General features: G+C 44.6%; 1 protein-coding gene across 1 annotated transcript in view; it reads right to left on the reverse strand.

The window, feature by feature from the left end:
• Window positions 1–1,839: 1,839 nt before the first annotated feature.
• The window catches only part of NCALD (neurocalcin delta), a 62,644-nt gene continuing 44,608 nt past the window's right edge, over window positions 1,840–19,875 (reverse strand). Inside the window, exons 2-4 of the mRNA XM_075085527.1 lie at window positions 18,796–19,192; window positions 11,842–11,947; window positions 1,840–11,553 (exon numbers count right to left, since the gene is read on the reverse strand). Of these exons, the coding sequence (XP_074941628.1) occupies window positions 11,456–11,553; window positions 11,842–11,947; window positions 18,796–19,173 (582 nt within the window). The 5' untranslated portion in view covers window positions 19,174–19,192 and the 3' untranslated portion in view covers window positions 1,840–11,455. The remainder of the gene's footprint in view (window positions 11,554–11,841; window positions 11,948–18,795; window positions 19,193–19,875) is intronic.

The raw sequence follows: 19,875 nt of genomic DNA on the forward strand, positions 1-19,875 counted from the left end.
GTTTGCTGGTGCAGGTAGGCCCCATGGAGAAGCTCACACCTCCAGGTGCCATCCCAGACACTGCAACTCCTCAGTCAGCAGGTTTTGGGGAGTTTCCTGGGGACTTTGCCTGAACAAGCAGTGTGGGGTGAGCCAGAATCAGCTCCAACGGGGCTTTTTACAGTAATCACCTTTCCTGGGCAATGCCTGCAATAGAGGTTTAATCGTGTTCTGTGGGAAGTCATTTTACTGAGTGGCTCTTAAAAGGTGAATGCTTTAACGGCTGAGTAGTTGCAAGTGCTCTGTCTGTGAGGCCATGGAGCAGTGAGAAGGGTGTCAGCTGATGGGAACTGCTGCACCCACAATGTGCTCAAAGGCCAGACCATTTCTGATGTGTCTGAGAAGGGGTTTACCTAGGTGACAGACAAGGACTTTAAAAAAACCTGACCCTCTCCTAGGAGAGGGGAGCAAAACACCCTTCCTATAGCGCTTGACCAAACCTTTAGGGGACTTATGGGGCAGCAAAGCTGTGTTTTTTGGCACCTTTCCAAGCTCTCATGCTGCCAAAACCAGTGATTGCAGAGCGTGCTCTTTCCCAGACAGGACCAGACCCAGGGCTCACAAGCTGGTGAGCTGCAGGGTCTCAGGTCCCTTCCTCCCCAAAGCGGTGGGAGGGACGGTCCCAGGCTGCACGGGTGCAACATGTGCTTGAGTGCCTGGTGGTGGCCATCACCTGAAGCCAGGCCCTGCTCTGGGAGCCTGTCTACATCCCTGTCCTGGGACAGAAGCCTTGGACTTTGCACAGCGAGATGCACAGGCCAGCAAAGGTGGTAAGTGGACAATTTTAGCATCCTGATGCAAATGAACACCTTCTTACGCTTCTGCCTTTTTTACACCTTAATGCTAAATCATGTTCTGGCCCTAATGGGAGGGTGAGGGGAACGTATTTTCACAGGGACTCTGGCACACTTCCAGTGTGCTCGTGTACTAAAGACAGTTCAAAGGTGCACTAAGCACGCAGGTTACCTGGGCTATGTAACTGATCCTCCACCCAGGCTCCAGCCTGTTTCAAGCCAAATTAATGTGCAGTTCCACAAATAGTCTGGGGTTTTTTTTAATCTTAAGAGGAAATAGGCATTGGTTTCAGTTACCTTCCAGAAGGATTCAAACTACTTTTAGCACCCTGGTGCTAATCCCAGCTCCAAATTTAACCCAGGTAAAAGTTTGAGGAGCTTAAGGAGCACAGGAGCGTGAGCCAGCCCCTTCCAAAGCCCTGCTGAGGCTGGCATGAGCCCCTGCTGCAATGGGCTTTGCTGCTGCCCCGTGAGCCACGTCTCAGAGCGAGTAACCACAGCTACCACCCTACCAACCTGTGGTCCCTCCCCACATCCTGCCCCCCTGATGGCATGCTAGTCATTTGGGGACAAAAAAACGCATTAAACATGGAGAGAGATTTATTTATGGCAGGGAACCCTTCCACCAGCAAGCTAAGCTGGCCTTTCCAGCTCTAAAGGAACAAGGCTTTCAGCCTTGTGCTGTCCTTCCTTTGCTTCTATAAACCACTCCACATTATCTCGCTCCATGCCTGGCTGCCAGCTTTAGCTGCAGGATGAAAAAGTGGCGGAGAGCCCAGCTGGCTGCAATGTGCCAGCACAGCACCCACGCACGGCTTAAGCCCTTGCTAAACCCTCCAAATTGGCTTGCCCGGCTGCTGCCCCTTTGCCCGCGGTGGTGAGCGGGACAGGGGCTGTGAGGGCAGCAGGTGGAGGCTTCTCCGAGGTTTGCTCACCAGATCATGGGGCTACATGAGACTTTAAGGCTCTGGTGTGAAGGGAGTAACAGCACATGGCACATCATAGCTAGCTGCAGCAGAATATTTATTATTAGTAGGAAAGAACATTTAGGGGATTTCAGTAGGAGAATTTGAACTGTCAGTATCCACCATACATTGGTTTTCATCAAGATTGTTCAAGGTTACATATTTATATAAGAAAACAAAATAATTCATATTTAGGTGCAATCAGTAATTCCAGTATGAAAAAGCACCATGTCACAAAACAGTTTACAATACAAAAGTCTTCAAAATCTAACATTTAAAAACAATATTTGTTCAACAGTAATAACAATACAGTAAAAAAATTCTTATTTCCCTTCAGACAATACTGCTTATATATTTTGGCACTGAAAAAGAAACTATCACAAATGCGCCTTTTTAACCACACAATGCTGTTTTGTGAGTGTCTATATAACAAGGAAAAACATGCTTTTGAAGTCAGTCATTTTGCCAGGTGCAGTTTGAACTGCTTTCTCTATTAAAAAGAAAAAAACTAAAAGAACAAAAACCCCTAAGCTGTAGCATGTCTTGTCTTTTGGCCCAGGACATGATCTGGAGAAGCATCTCTGACTCAATCTGCTGAGTAAGTCAGCCCTGCCTGAAAGGCTAGATCCGAGCCCTTCTTCCTTTTCCAAACCTGACAAGAAATGTAGACCTAAGCCCCCGAAATGGTCCTGCCTTTTAGGGACTGACCCAACTTCTCACTATATTAAGCACTCCAGTAAGATTCTGATGCCAAATCTGCCACTCAGGCTCCTCTTTTCCTTATTTGCTTAACTCTTCAAAATTTTAGTTAATTAATTTTAAAGTGACATGCAAAAATGGTCTTAAAATATGAACCTATCCTTTTTGTTCTGGTATAGCCAGCAGTCCCAAGGAAAACTGAGTGTGCACAGGGGTGGGCTAAGGGATAAGGAAGCCTGATGCTGGGGCCAGCGGGGTGCTGCAAGTGGGACTCCCCGGCTGGGTATCCTTCTGGGGCTGGGACTGGCACCCAGCACAGGAGTGGGAAGCTTGTGTCTGAGAGAGGGAAAGACAGAAAACTAGGCTTTTCAGGAAGAATTAAGTTTCCACTCAAAACTGACCCCTATTAAAACGAGAACGCAGGTACTATGCTCCGGGTGAAACACCAGTGCCTGTGTACAGCTATGACAGCCCTTGCAAAAGGCTGATTCTAGTGAACATGCAGTCCTTGGTGCTATCTCTAAAAGCTGAACAATAAAAAAAATCCTTTTAAATATTTTTTACATCTTACATCAAAGATGCCACTACAAAACCACAATAGTATCACACATTAATTAGTACAGTCTTAAAAATGCAAGACCCATACATTCTGCATATCATATGTACAGAAGAGAACAGCTTCTCAAGAGAAGAGGACAGTCATAGAGAGATAATCTTCTGGTTTTTTTCTGAGTACATTGCATAATACAAATACATTATCAGCATAAAAAAACTTTACTCCGACACTAGGAGTTCAAGAAAGGTCCTAACTGCAAGTAAATAGCAGGGGGAGCGGTGCGCGTGCTGGGGGGCACAAAACACATACACAACCCTCCGCCAAATTCTCTGTCCCCTCCGATGGCCTGATCATCTACTTCCATTTTACCAGGTAGGTGTAATGCGTTGCTCTGCAGGTACACGCTCCCAAAGCATGCAACAGCACAGGGACAAATCCCGAGAGCTGCCCTCAGTCTTCCTGAAGGCATCTCATCTCCAGATGTCCTTTCTGTGGGCTTTGCCTGGCTGAGAACTGGCTGGAGACTCAGAATATCACCAGATGAGCTTACAACAGAATCAGGGGGAAAAATTAACGCATCACAATAGCTATAGGCAGCTACACGCAGGACAATAGCTATTCTAGACAGCCATAAGAAAACTATATGCAGACCACATTAATTTAATTCATAGTTGTCCCTCCTTTCTGAGCTCTAAAAGTCTTCCTTAGGATATGTAGGTTTGCTTACAAAGCATTCTTCTAGAGAGGTATCTAATTTTGCCAAGACACAGGATATGCTGAACTCCATGCTGCTGCAGTTAGTCTGCCCGTGGTAGCTTATTTAAAGTTAGATTTGGTATGTCTACTCTATGCTGCAATGTAGAAACAGCCTGAGGGAACAGAAATGAGAAAGCTCTTCCTTAGGAATGGTCATGGACTTAAACAGGAACTGGGCACTTGGATCCATTCAGCTTTTGGCCATGGTTTATCTCAATTTATTAGTCTCTACAGCATCAAAAATATCTGCCCAAATTTACACAAACAAATGTATAACTATTTACTTTTGCATCCATCACGTCGTTCACTCGGCAATATTTAAAAATCAAAGGGTACCAAGTACTTCTGTCAGAAGAGGCCAATATTGGTCACCTCAGGTTCAAGAACAAAATAGAACTGAATATACAAATATTAACTACAAGACTGCTTGGATGGAATTGAAGTGAGCAAGTGGAAGAGTTAAGCGTATTGAAATGTGGCTCAATCTGTCTCCTCACAGCAAATGTGCAGTCAAAAATAATCCCTAATGTAATTAAGCACTTCATTTTCACTCGGCACAGTGAGCCCACCTCGCTAGTAATTGCTCAGGCAGCTCTGCTCTTGGGATCATTAGGACTTTTGCTAGCACATGAGCTAAACAACGAGCAGGGCTGAATCTAAGAGGATCCAAAATAAACAAATAAATCATGAACACAACTAAAACATGAATAAGGGAATTGAACACAAAATACCAAAGAAACATGATCTTGTAGAGCATTCATATGACTAACATGGAGTGCAATGTCTTTAGTAAGCTTCCTTAGATCCTTATCAGGTTGAAACTCTGTTTTTGTTTCTTTCTTTTTCTCCCAGATACTAATAAAACCTATTTGGTTGCCCTGGAAATGGGAATAAGCTAATGACAGGAAATAAAAAGGTGGTGTGGCAAGGAACTGCAAGTTCTCCCCCAAACAATCACGTAGGACCATTAATCTTCTCTCTGAGCGCAGCCAATTAACAGCAAAAACGAAGCTTAGAATTTAAGAGGATTTTCTCAGGTGGGTTTACTAATCACCATCATCCCATTTGGTGGGGCAACGTGAGGCCAACCCTGAATACCACTGAAACCCCTGACCCAGGGAGGAGAAAACCAGAGGTCACACCCTTGGCACGTGTTTTTGACAGATGGCAGGAAGAGTTTTTGCCTGACAGTACTGTGCCAAAATTATCTCTTGGTACACAGCATCTGGGTGCTCCAGGCAGCATCAGGGCACTGCACGCTGAACGGTGATGCATAGGAAGATACTGCTTACTGCTCCTGCCTGGAAGAAATCAGCTTTCTGTAGAATAAACCGTGGGAGCAGACAGTGAGCACCGGTCAGGTTCAGTCTGCAGTGCATCAACAAACACATACGCGGTAATGAAAAACAGATTGTTCCAGAGGTTCAGTGTGTTCCTGAAATGTTTAATACTGCCATTACTTAATAATAGGAGATAAATAGTGTGGTTGGCAAGGTATACACAGGAGGACTAAAGGCTGGGAACCGAATCAGAAGCTGTTCCATGTGAGTGCATCGAGCCTGGCTCCTCCAGATGCCAGGGCTGGTGTTTGTTATTCATTCATATAGAGGGTAGGGATGGCAACAGGGAGGTGAGCACAAAGCCTCGGAGAGCCAGACCCCCTGAGCACCTGCCCTGGGAAGGTGAGAACATCTTTGGTATAAGATCAGGGCAAGAGGTGAAGATCTAAGACATATCTCAGCTGCACAGTAAGCGAACACTACCGAGGAGGTGGCCGTCCTGTGCTTCGAGATCTGGGAAGCACTCAGCAGGCTGAATAAGCTCAGATGACCATCTCTGTGGCAGGACCCAGAGTCCCAGCCTCAGCACATGATGACGTGGGGACGAAGCAGCCCAGGAGGTCCCACAGATGGGACTGGTGCAGAGGAGCTATTCTGTGCTGAATATTGCTAAGGGGGTTTCACCCTGTGGATTCAGAACCTGACCTAAAGGCAGTGATGTCTCTTACAGTTTCTAACTTCTCTAGTCTTTTCACATTGTTGACTACAACCCAAGCTCTTTTTTGCCTTATTTATTGTGCATTAGTCAGCATTTTACATGATAGCTTAATCCCAGCTATACACATTAAAATAACACAACCTGTGGGAGCAATGAGGAAATCAAATCTGTACATTACAAGAATCCCTTCACATCTGGATATTCCAGCTGTTACTTGTTAAGGTATGGAGAGTATATCTGAAAAGCTTTATATCTTATCCTGTGAAAATCCACACCCCTGAAACAACTTCTCAATGTGGATGATTTGGAAGCAACAGCAGCGAAAGCCAGGCTGGAATAAGGGGTGCTGCTAAATGAGACACCCGTGGCAGCCAGGGATGGTTTCTGCAAGAGACGAGATTGACTTTGCATCCAACTGATTGTTCTACTGCTCTGAATGCCAGGCTTCTGCAGCCCCTCAGTGATGGTCCCAATTTCTACTGCCACTGCTTTCCATGCCCATTTACAAACCCTGCTGCTTTTTCCCTCTGTGTGCTTAAAACACAGCTGCTGTTCCCACCTTCCCCAGTCTGCAAAAAGGCACCTGGGCTTTGAGAGTCAAATGGAGCTTTCCCTTCTTGTCTGCCATGACCAGGAAGAAGCCCCTGCATGCAATATTTTGCCCTCAGTGACACTTAAGAAATGTCTTATGCTCCTCCTGGGAGTTGTTTGTTTGACTCCTAACTAGGACACGGCGAACAGCTCTGTGGCCTATATGTAAGAAAGAGCAGACTTATTCTACTCCTGCAGCTGCATGTTCATGCTGAAAGTGTATTTTGTCAGTGCCGCTGACTGAATATGCAGCAGGGCTGCTCAGCTAGAAAGTGCCATTTCTGGTCTAGCCTTATCTCAGAGCACATCACACCATGAGTCTGACATATCTCTGCTTTGTATCTTATCTGCCTACTGCACAGTCAATGGAAAACTCCGCATGCAGCTCTGAGCGTTGCTCGGCTCTCTGATGCTTGCCAAGTTTCTCTGCATTTCTAAGCACAAGTTCTGCCCGTGATACCAAGGAAACCGACTTCCCCCACTTTAAGACTCCTACATGAGATCCCACCCAGTAAGACACAGAGCAAAAATGTATCCAAATGCTTGTGCAAAGGGCAGGTGAATATTCTTCACCAGTCTTGCACCAGTTACCTGACATCTAACTCCTGAGTCCAAGGACTGCTTCACCAGGAAACCAAGGGAGCACCATGAAAAAGACAAAAGGAGGTGCTGGTGGAGCCAGTGTTCAGGAGGTCTTGTCCAGCCCTCCCCTCTGCTTGTTTCACTTGGCGCTTGAACACTAGGCTTCAAAAGGAAACTCTTTTGAAGGATGCCTCCTTTATCCTGACTGTGCTATATTGCTATCATGTTGCATCTTCACCAGTGTTGCTAAAAAAAAAAGAGAGAGAGTTTTAAAAGAAGGGAGACAGCTGAGCTCAGGACATCCATTCTGAGGCAGGAGATTCCCTCCTCACTGCCACGTGTCCCCAGGGACCTGCCAGTTGTCACCGTGTTCCCCAGTTCACATGTACGGAGACACGTATGGCCATGGCCACGGCCACGTTCTCATCTCAGCTTAGTCTGTGGATTAGGGCTCAACATCAATTTACCACAGTTCACCAAGTTTCCATGAGTCAGCTGAGCCAAGGTTTGCACCCATGTGTGTGCTTCCAGCCCACAGCAAATGCAAGGTAATGCGACTTAGCCTGGTCTGCGGTGAAAGAGAATTCAGCTAAGCCGCATTATTGCACGTTTGCCATCAGTGAAGAGAGCACATGCCGGAAAGTCCTGGGGCTCAGCTCCCAGGGGCAGTTATTAAACCGTGGGGACTTGGTCTTGTGTGACCACTTCTTGTGCTGGTGTGCAACAGTTCTGCACATAGACCTCGTCCAGCTACAGAAGTTACGCACTTCTGGCTTACTGTTTTAAGCAGCAGCGTCTAGAAAATGTGGAGGTCATGCCTTATAACAGAGAACAACAAAGGACAAAAAGCCCCAACAATAAGATGAAAATCCTACAAGCTCCTAAGAACAGCAAGAGGAACAGCGCAGCTCTGTGTAACTGAGGAACATCCACTGCTGTAAATTCACAGGGCTTCGAACAATGTTAAAACATAGATCTTTCTGCAGTCCCTCTTAAACCATAAGCGCTCACAAAAACACATGCATGCTGGTTTTACAAGGACTGTGTTCCCTTTTCCCTTCCCAAAGCACCCTAAAGCAAAGTCAGGCTGCTGCAGAGCGCTCAAGCCATAGTCCTTACTTCACATCTTTTGGCCCAGAGTTTGGGAAGCTGACTGGGAATGCTGGATAAATGGACTGGGATTTTCCATGCATTCCATCTACATGCAGGATGATCTCATTAATTCATTTGGACAACACATGGGTGAAGGTTGCCTCTTTCACATGCAACTAATACTGGAGAATGCATTCACAAAATTGAGAGGCGATGTTAAACAGTGTGTGCTGTCTGCCATCCTTCCTGCATGGAAATATTGCTAACTGATTGCTTGAAAGTGTCTGGATTGCTGTGCTATTTTATACAGGAAAGGTGATTTTGTCTTCAGAAGGTTTATGAAGGTAGTTATGATTGCAAATGCGAATGGCAGCAAAGCAGAAATTTCCAATCCGAGGCACCACTGCTGGCCTGCTGATCTGAGGTCTGCAGGTGCTCCTATCACAACTCCAGCTATGGATCACTTTTAAAGTACATGCAGAGGCAAAGAAAGAAAGGGATAGTTAATAATTTAAAACAATACCGATCATCAGTGCTAGTCAGGTAAAATAATAACCTTAGTTCACTCTGTAAATATTTATACAATAGTCTTATCTCCAGCTACGACCTCTGCAGCTGTAGGCTAATTCTTATTCTTACAGATTTTGTGAACTGTGGGAAGTATTACATCTCTGCTGGCCTGGGGTCATATTGCAAGTTGTGTTTTCAAACATGTGTTTTACAGTGTTAACACGTGAAGCAAGCCTGGCCCCAAAGCCCAAAAACTACTGAGCAAAAACAGAGAGATTAGGTTCTGGGCCAGAAATATCTTCTAAAACTACAGACACGGAACACGGTTGCTTAAAAAAAAGGCAACTTTTTAAAAGCTTCAGTCACATGCAACTGCTTTCATAACATTAAGAAGAAGATGGAACTGTAGAAGGTACCCAAGTTCACCTTCAGTAAATGCCAGCTTCTGTAGGTCTGGGCTGCTTTGGATCAGCTGGTAGGTTAGAAGTTCAGCAGGGTTCCTCTAACGTCACCTAGTCCTGCTCACGCAGTGGTGATGACGGAGCACCCCAGGAGTGCTGGGGCAGTGGGACCGGGTGCTCCTGTCTGACAGAGGGGGTGTTGGTCAATGCATGTCCACTGACCTTCCTGCAGCAATCCCCAGCAGTCTGGTCAGGCTCATCCTGCTGAAAAACTACCCTCAAAGCACTCAAGGAGGAGCACGGCTTTCAATATAGATGAGGTGACGGATACAGGGGAGACAGCCAGAACACCTCCAGGTAAAGCAGAAAATTGCCTTGAAGAAAGTAGGCACAGGCTTTCCTTTGAAGGGTTAGATTTGTGCACAGGGTGTCTAACGAAGATAAGGGAGGAAGAGATAGGGAACACTTCCATCAACTGGAAGAACTGGTGCAAAATTTGCCAGTGATGCTTGTAACAGCTAAAAGTGCTAGATATTGAAATCTGTGTCTGTGGTTGGGCCTTCTTTGCTTTTTCATTTCCCCCCCCACATCTCTGCTTGGTATTTTGATTAATATAATGGCAATATATCATCAGCTGGGTTTCTGTGATCATTCGAGACAAAGGTGTGTGCCTTAAGATATTTATTGAGTGTAATTGGCCACTCATAATAATTTTAGTACAACTGATTAGTGATGTTGTTTTCAATTTATTTTTATTTTATTTTAATGTGCTCTGCACTTCACACCAGGCAAAGCAAATGATACGGAAAAATTAAGTGTAGGATTATTTCTCTCACTTATTGTACATGCAAGCTAGTGTTCAACAAAAAATTATTCATACTCAGCTACTTATTCATGTCTTCTAATTAGTCGTTAGCTAATAATCATCTGCAAAGCAGACTTATTTTACTTAGTTTATTTTAAATTAAGGCTACTGGGGATTAGCATCTACAAGGTCACTTGACAAAATGCCAACCTTGCCTGTCAGGCAAAGGTTACTCTAATGAGCTCACAAATTCCCAATGCTGTGCACTGCCTACATGGGTACCTCTCCAACAGGATCACAGAGCAGACTTTAGCTAATGACAGATTAATGCCAATTTAGTCAGCATAATGCCTCCTGTTGCTAAAGCTTTTCTGTTGCAGCAGTGCTTGTAAAGTCCCTAAGAAATCCCACATATGTGTACTAGCTTTGCACACAGTAACTTTGACCAAAGGATAAAGTTTTGCAGCAGCAAACTTCAGAACTCCTGCATCTAGGCGAAAAGATAAACATTCAACATTTCTCTCAAGAGCTGATCTTTTTTTTGATTTAATTTTTATATATATAAATATACCATAAAGCGTACCATTTCCTCATTTCAGCACAGATTTTTTGAACTTTACTAAAATAAATGAAATATAAATGCTACAATTTTATGTTTAAAACAAGTTTTGATGACAGCCTTCCCCTAAGAGCAGGCTCAGAAACTCTGTTAGCTATGTGAAGAGAGACAAAAACATCCCCCAAACTTCATACTATGCAAGAGCATTCAGAACAGCAGATGTGCCTCAGCTGGAGCTGCGTGTCCGTGAGTTCCTCACATGAATGCCCACTCTCCTTAATAGAAACTGCTTTATTACTAACCTGAAAATTTCACATTCAACATATATCTCCCCTAAATTCATTGTCAGGACCCACTTTTCCATATTTGTGTCTGCCTTTGCTGATCCCAAATGGCAAGAGGTATTGTCAGTTGTGGATTTGGGGATCAGGATTGCAAATTGCTGAATTTTCAAATAAAGCCATGTGAAACCAACCACTGTAAACCTAGGAAAAACTGTCCATCTTTGTTTTTTCCCTTCTCCTTCACAACCTGCAAAATGTTCACAGCATTGAAACAATGAGGAGCAGGAACAGGGGTGCAGACAACACACCCTGCACCCGTTTTGCACTTTCGTACTTCTTCCTGATCCTGTCTTTGACCTTAACTGGTGCCTCCTGGACAGGACAGGAGGTACCAGGTGAATTCTACCCCACCCATCGCAACTCCTTTGGTTCAACCTCTTCTACATTTTCAGGTCCCATGAGTGAATACTCAGCTACTAAAGCAGCAATCTAAAAATCTGTCAGTGTGTCTTGCTGCCAAGGGTTTTGTTGTTGGTTTCCTCCTTCTCAACACATACTTTCCAAAACAGACACATTAAAACAAAAAACAAAATGAAATATTTAAAACAATGATAACACCACAATATCTGTTTAAAACAGTACTGCCTGTGCTCTGGACAAATTGTTAAGAGCAATTCAGCATTCTTATAATTAATCCACAACAAAAAAGCTATAAGATGCCACAAAAGAAGGCATAATTGGCCATACAGAGGCAACACTACCATGAATGTTGTTTGGCAAGGAAAAAACAAAAAGCAGATACAGAATTCATCCAAAGAACAGGTTCAGAACTGCCCGGCGCTGCTGGGATCACACTGCAGGAGACGGACTATGGATGGATCGCTCTTGGCGCCTCGGATGAACTCTTCCAGAGAGAGCTTCCCTAGAAAAGCAATACGATTGCTTAGCACACTTGGTGGGTTGCAGCACACCTGCCAAGCTTCTGGACAAGCATGGTGGAAGGAAGCTGGCGGCACCCATGGAAAACCCCTGGGAAAGGAACCCCACAAGGCAAAGCCCTGCCTGCCTGCACCCCGCTGGCTGTGGGTGGTGGTGGTTTTGCCTGGGCAGCAGGGTGGTGGGTTTGAGGGGTCACCGCGTGTAGGCAGGGTACCCCAGCCACCCAGCATGGGGGCAGAGGTGGCCGCACCAGTGTCTGGAGGGTGCCTACCATCACGGTTGGTGTCCATCTGGCGGAAGATCTTCTCTGTCCTCTTCTCTGGTGTTGACTCGTCTTCTGGCATCTTCATTACAGAAGAAACCATCTTATAGATTGCCTGTGTGATATGACAGCAGCAAAGAGCTTGTAAGAAACACATTATCTTAATGCAGAGGTATAATTATCTCCTGGTGACAGAAATAGGCAGAAAATATCCATTGACTGGGACCTGCTTTCTGAATGCTGAGGGTGGTCAGGTGGCACCAGTATATGCAGCTGCCCTTTTCAGTGGGACATTCAATTATGAAATACTGTGTTTCCTTATTTAGTCATGGTCGAACACAATCTACATTTTTCCTTATTAAAACAGTCTTCGGATGAATTTATGACTTGTACATCATGTTAGGCACTGGCAGCTCCTAATGCCTGGGGGAATGGTAAGACCACCGAGGTCCTGTCCTATGTTGTGGTGTGTTCCTGAGCTTCAGCCACCTTGTCTTTGTCCTCAACACCTCCGTCCTTTCACTCTGCCTTTGCTTCCCACCCTTCTCCTTTCTTTCCTGCCTTGGTCAGCATCCTGACCATGGGGAGGGCAGTTATTCACTCCCTGCATTTGCCACGTCTCACAGATAATGAAGACTTGACGATCAAGGAGGTGGCCTTTTCCTTGGGGATTGGTGTGCTTACACAGCTAAAAATCACCATTCACAGTTTGTTCTGGTGTTACCCATAGCTATCCTCTGGACGGACAAACCCATTAGTCACGTATGGTATTAGCTGCCCCTAAAAGAGAGGTAATGTTAATTTTAAACCAAGGATGAGTAGTTGCCTCTGAACTGGTTATCCAAATGTTGCCTGCAAACGTGAGCATGCAGTACCAGTAAACAAGTGTTTTGTGTGTCAGATATCTTTACGGTGCTACGCAGCTGGGAGAATCTCAGCAGCCAGATGGCTGCAGGGTGGTGGCTGCAGGGGACCCTCCTGGCCCTTTGGAGAGGCAGCATATCTGAGCCCCAGGCAGCATTGCCCTGGTCCAACCAGCTCCTGCTTCCCATTGCAGCTCACTGGCCTCTGGCTGGTGGGCGCTGCACTAGGCAGTCCCTTTGCCCTCCAGCCCTGGTCTGTAGATGTGGATCATTTTCTTCCACATATTCAGATTCTTGTTTTCCCCCACCGCGGTGTCTGCAGCGGTCAGCTGATAATTTAGTGCAGACGTAATTGATTTGGCTATTCGTTGTCCGTTTCATCCTGCTCTTGGGGGGTGGTGGGTGGTGTCCTTGGTGCAAACCCAAGATATCTCACTGGATCTCCCCTCTCCACTTTTCACCATTCGTGAAGGCACTCTGCCTAGCACACTCCCATCATCTGGCCCAGGGTCCCCAAGGAACAGCTCCAGGAATGTGACAGCACAGATTCACCATCTGGAGGATGCTGCTAAGCAGCACAGACATTTTATGCTCCAACCAGGGAGCACACACTTCCTCAGCCATCTTTCTGACTTCTCTGTCAGCAGCTCACCTTTCACATCTCCTGGGCTTCAAATAGCTTAAAGAGTTACACCCTGAGAAAGGTCTGTTTAAATAATTATCCATCATTTATGCTTTGAGCAGTCAAACATCTGCTCTCTCAGTTATGTCACCAACATCATGGCTGTGGATCTCCTGGTCTGCCCTCTGGTAAGTCTGTAACACTGGCTATGGACCCAAGCAGGGGAACAGAAGAGAACATTTCAGCATGAACATCTGCTGGCTGAATGGAAAAGTGGTGGGCACTCTTTTAATCATCATCATCATCATTTGCACTGCAGGAATACCCAAAGTCTCCCAAGCGAATTTGGGTACCAGAGTATTGGGCAGAGCCTCAGTACAGGCAGGGATGCTGTCCACACAACCACGATCATCTGATAACCAGAAGAGAATAAGGGATGAACATTCAAGCACATGAATATAGGGATGAGGGAGGTGGGTCAAGGAGGAAATAAGGGAAGAAGAACATGGAGAGGGTGGACAGTAAGAATTTACACCTTTCTCATTCTCATCAGCATGCAAGACTTGCAGGGGTCAGAGCAGAGATGAGGCTTATAAATCTGCCAATGTTTAAGCATCTTAAGCTGTCTGGCTTTTGTCTGGTGTAGGGAGATAGGTGGGAGGGGTCATTCTCTCACTCTGGGTGAGAGGACAGCAAAGCAGAAAATCTGTATTCAAAGTGTGGGAGGAATGCCCCAGACTGGGAGCGCAGGCGTGTTTACTCTGATCAAAGTAACCATAGTAAGAATATGCAGATTTTTAGGACAAAAAAAAAACCACTTCAAGATGACTTCATCCTACAGGGTTCTTTTCACAGAGGCGTGTGAAGGGAATAACAGATGAGATATTCTAGGAAAGCCAGATGGGAATAACATAGTAAACGTTCCTTTCATGCTGAAAATGGTTACTCTGGACAAATTCTTATGTCCTTACTCAGAAGTTCAGTGGGAAGTTTCCCAAAGTAAAAGCCAGCTAAAGCTGATTAAGAATCTTGAGACTTGCCCCATATTAATTCAGCACAGCTACACAGAACTCTTTATTGCTTGTTTGAAAGAGCAAGCTTTCAAAGGAAGCTGGTTTTATGTGATAATTACGTGGAGCTGGGCTGTTCTAACCCTGGGCTGTAACCTGGGACCAAAAGGCTGCAGGGGCTCCACTCGACATGGAGTGCGACTCCTCAGCCACACAGCACTTGGGCTGAAAGCCATCAGTGGCATTCAGCAGAAGGTTTGGATGTGGTTTTCTATCCAGCCACCTGAGTCAGGGCAGCTTTCGCAGGTGGATTTCTGTCAGGAGGGCTCCTTACAGCTCCCTAAATCCCCTGAATGCCACCAAGAAATTGTGCCTCCAGAGCCCTGTGTGCATCACTAGAGTGAGCACAGGCTCCAGCTTCATCTGAACTGGCTGGTTCCCTCCTGAGCTCTCCCCTTTGATTTTCCACCTGCATGTGGATGAGAGGGGATGGGTGATTTAGGGCAAATCTCACCCTTTTGCCCATTCACATAGGTTTTGCCACTGGTTGCTGGCTACAACTGCTGCACTCGGGCCAGAAACCTTGTTGCCGGCTGCACTCTCCTGCTACGCTTGGCAAAGTGTCAAAGAGCTCCTTACGGTGATGGCAGCAATGACAGCACAAATTTTAAGTCAATCCTTTTCACTCTGTTGAAATAAATTTTGACAGCTAAAAGTCTCATGAAGGTAATAATTGACCTGAAAAAATTGCTTTCCTCTCAACCTCATGGGGATTTTTGACACTGTCTTTACTGAGAGCCATATCAGCTTCTGCTTCTTCCTATATCAGCTTCTGTTTCTTCCTGGCTTACAAATAAGCTAGCCCAGCAAGTGAAACGTGTGTGCTTTGTTTATATTATACTGAAAGTATTATTCCATCTCTGAGCTCAGTAATCTTAAAACGCCTTATGACTCCATATAACGAAAAAAATGTACCCTTAGAACAAGGTTTTCATCTCTTATTTGAACTCTTATTTTAAGAGACTCTCACCAAGCACATCCCATTTCAGCAAGGGGAACAAACACAAATATTCTAGCTGGTTTGCAGATATTTTTGAGTGGACTGGGCTCTTTAGATTATAGGTTATATAGATTATATAGATTATAGATATATATAGAAATATACAGGAGACATGAAAAGCATTTATGGAGCAGGAGAATCTTAGAGGATCTGTGGTGAGGTCTGTCAAGAGGGAAGGAAGCCCTTTTCCCACAGTGCTTTGCGGTTGTGATAAGCCTGGTAGGTCCCCGTGGACCTTCTTTCATTAAGCTCTGCAATTGTCAGCCCACCACTGAAGTCCTTCAAGTTATGTGATCCTCCAAACTGCAGCCAGCTCCATGAGGACAGCTCATGTGCGTCTCTAAGCACGGCTTTTTGGAGATTTGTCTAGGGGAAGCTCATGGGTAGGCATCATGAGTCTGTGACAGGCTGTGTGCATGGTTAACAGCACTATGGTAAATGGAGCTTAAAAGACTGCAGGTGCTTTGCCCTCCAGCCTATTGCTTTGCAGAAAAAAAAAACAGGCTTCAAAAAGCTGCTATGGACCATTCACGTTCATCTCCTTGGCAGATAGCCAGTTACCAGGGCTCCTGTGGGATATGAGCCATCTTAACCAGTAGCTCTGCTGTTTCAGTGCTGCTGCTGCTACCACTATTACCACAAGCACCTTCTTGCAATGAGCAAGAGTGCAATGCCTGCATTGCCTGCAGCTGTGTTAGATTGGGCCAGAACATAAGAAAGCATATGCAAGTATCCATCTGCATAACAGTGAAAACCACTACAGAGGGAGGAGTTTCAAAGCACAAATAAAAGCAGACTGAAGAAGAAAAACACACCTTGTCCCTATGTTATCTGAGATACAGTAAATCCACAGTGAGAGGGGCAATATTTTTCTGTGAAACTAAGACTTTTAGATTGATGGTGTTTCTTTTAGTGTTCATTTTGATGTATTGTCTAATGAAAAAATCCTGATGAAAACAATAAATCCTGGTATATCAATATGCAAATATATGCTAGATAAGGGACTTGTAATAGGTTCCTCTGAGACATATATCAGAGATATAAGAGTTCTGGTTTTTGCTAGATGATGGCTGAGGGTCCACAGGAAGACGTTTGATACAGAATCCTGTCTTTCCATATTGAAAAATAATAATCTTTTGTAAATGAGAGTGATAGTTGTTAGCTGTTTTTTTTATAAGTCTAATCACTCTACATCAAAGGAACCTCTCAATAAAGCAAGAAAATGTGCTCATCTACTTCAGTTTCACCTACCAGCTGAACACACTTCCAGAGACTACGCGACAAATCATACCCCACCAGGAGGAGCTACGGCTGATCAGTGCAATACAGGGAGATCACTATAACCATAAAAAACTGGAAGAAGAAAACAGGGTGAGACCTACAAGCACATTGCATCATGGGAAGCTCCCTCACAGAAAGGGCAGCTTTCCTGACTGTAAAACCACTGATGGTCCATTGTGCAGAAATGGCTGTTGCTCGGGCTTATTAGGCTGTTTACTTCCATATCCAATTTTTGTGTGGTCCCTCAAAATGTGTGGTGACAGTAGAGGACAGAAGGATTTGCTCAGTTGAGTTTCAGGTGTTATCTGAAAGGAGGAGAGAGCCAAACCTCCCAAGGGAGGGCTGGACTGCCAGGCTGAGGGCTATACACCAAGTGTTGCTCTGGGTTGGAGGTACAAATGGGCAAAATGTCACCCTGATTCCTAAGCTGCAGTTTCATTTGATGATAGCATCATGGTTGTAAAGGACAATGCTACAATTTGGTACCAACACAACAGTGAGGAGGAGGCAGAACATTTCAGCCTCTAATCATGCTGGTGAGCCCATCTTGGGCAACTGGAAAAAGCTACCAGTTTTGCTGGTCCTTGCTTGGCTTGCTACAGAGAATCAAGCCACTGAGGTTTTCATTAAATTTGACACAAACATATTTGTGGCATTGTTCTCCATGTTTGTAAATCTGGTCTGGGACATTTGTGCTGCCATTGAGCACTGAGGCCTTCCTGGGCTACTTGACAGCAGCAAGGGATCCTGCAGTCCTTGGGGCATCTCCTCCTCCTGAGAAGCAGGGGCTTCCTCGTTTTCGGCTCCTTGTCTTTGCCTTGTACTTTGTTAGTTCTTTTGGGATTCTCTTTGTTTTCTTGTGAGGAGAAACACAGCTAGGAGAACAATCATTGATAGCCTGTTGACCCTACCTGGGGGAGAAGAAGATTTGTAAGGAACAGAGTATCTTCTAATGCAAACATTCCGTGGGGTTTGTCATGGCATGGAGACAGGGAGGTCTCTGCATCTGAATGCAATCCTGCTCTTTAACTCACACAGGAACAAAAAAGAGAATAAGTGAAAGACATCACAACCACCCTACATTTGCAGCTGAGCTTTGTATCTGGTCTCGCTGAAGCAGTGCAAGTGCTTGTGTTAGTTACTGTTCACAGGACATGAGAAGAGCCCTGGTAGAAAGACAAGGGCACCGCGTGTTAGACCGACTCCATGCACGCAGTTTACCATCACAGCCTGTAATTTGTGTGCATTCCTTTCCCTTGATTTCCAGCACAAATATAAATCTGAATAATACAGTACATAGTTAGCATTTAAAAATTTCCAGGGAAAGAAAAGTTCTTGATAACAGGCTTTCTTTATTGTTATTTTTTCAACAGTGCTGCATTGTACAGGCGCAAGCTGTGTAAATATACCACCATATCAAAAACATTTTAAAGCTTTCAGTAGAGTGATGTGCCTCAAGGGTAAAAACATGTTAGTGGAAGCCAAAGTGAGGTGGGACTCCTATGAACACCACAAGAAAATGCATCCAAAGGAGCTGTGTATGGAATCATTGTCTACCCAGCTAAGGTTTAACTACACTGGCAACTTAATACGAAGACAGCTAATTTGATACTAAGTACGCAGACCTTGCTGGAATTAGGCAGACAGACATCTTTTAAAATATGTGAGCTGGTTCTCCGTAGCAACATGATTTCAAAGTAGATTTGTTTCTTATTGCGGAGAGAGCTTGACTTCCTTAAAAGCACACTGCCTGATTGATCTAAGATACCTACTTGATCCAACTGTAATTAATTGTAATTAATTGACAGTCATTTCCAAGAGGACAGAATCACATTTATCAGAAGGTTAGTTGCTCTGCTTCTGCCCAACAGAACTCCCAAAGGAGAACTTCCCACACAACATGTTTCTCTGGAAAAATTTGCAATGGATATCAAATGTTGCAGTTTGAATTGTGACACAATCTTTGCCAAATGAAATAACATTTTATATTCAAGCAGTTTTACAGACAACCAAGAACAAAAACCCCCAAATGCTGCCAGAGTTTTTAATTCAGTGCCTCATTACAACATTGCTTCATAGTTTGCTTGGAAGGAGGGAGGCCAAGGGGTGCCTCTGAGCAGCACGTACCTGCACGATTTCCAGCATCTCTGACTTACTGATGTAGCCATTCCCATCGAGGTCGTACATGCTGAATGCCCACTTCAGCTTTTGCTCCAGTTTACCTCTTGATGTTACGCTCAAGGCTATGATGAATTCTCTGAAATCTATTGTTCCATCTCCATTGGCGTCAAAAGTACGGAATACATGTTCCGCAAACTTAGAAGCGTCCCCATAAGGGAAAAAGTTCCCATATATCTTTTTAAACTCCTCCATAGATAAATGTCCGCTTGGACAGTCTCTCAAGAAGCCTTTGTACCACTCCTGGATCTCATGCTCTGTAAAGTCTGTACTTTCTAGCAAATCTTGCATGACTTCAGGGCGTAGTTTGCTGTTTTGCTTTCCCATATTGGTGTCAAAATGTTAACTGGAGAGGAAAAACAAACACATATGAATTATTATTATTATTATCATCATGATGTTTCCTTTATTTTTATTTTTATTACTACTGCTACTACTACTAAATAATTATTAGCCTGGAGGCTTTAGAAGAACAGTGTGCTCAATTCTGAGTTTTCTGATGATAGTTCACCCTTGTGAATCAATTGAAACTTGGGGCAGTATACATTACTACAAGTGTAGTCTCAAAAAATTAAAAAGCCTAATCTACAACTTCATTATGTTGTCGTTTCACAGTCTGGAGACTCTAATTATGCTGAATTTATTGCCATCCTACTTTGCCTTTGAAATCGTGAGGTGAGCAATGGATGTTGCAAGGTGTAGCTGACCAGCAGCTGTGTGTTGCAGCACACCCTCCATCCCGGTCACCCAACTGTCTCAAGGACCTGACCCAAATGAGATACATTACTTTTTACCTCTGGCAGAAACGAGGTTGCTACAAAGGGTTGTGTTCACATGGTGTTTCTCTAAAATGTGATCAAGGTGCCTCTGCAGGGTACACTGAAACCAGGAACTTCAAAGCCCTTCTAGATATATCTTTACAGCCAGAATCAAACAAAGCAACCTAGAAGTTGCCCATAAAATGCCCATAAAATCTGAAAAGGTTTTATCAGTGGTGGATTCCCCACCCCAAACTATTACTATGTTTTT

The sequence above is a fragment of the Phalacrocorax aristotelis genome, chromosome 2 (genome assembly GCF_949628215.1).
Source record: "Phalacrocorax aristotelis chromosome 2, bGulAri2.1, whole genome shotgun sequence".
Classification (NCBI taxonomy): Eukaryota; Metazoa; Chordata; class Aves; order Suliformes; family Phalacrocoracidae; genus Phalacrocorax; species Phalacrocorax aristotelis.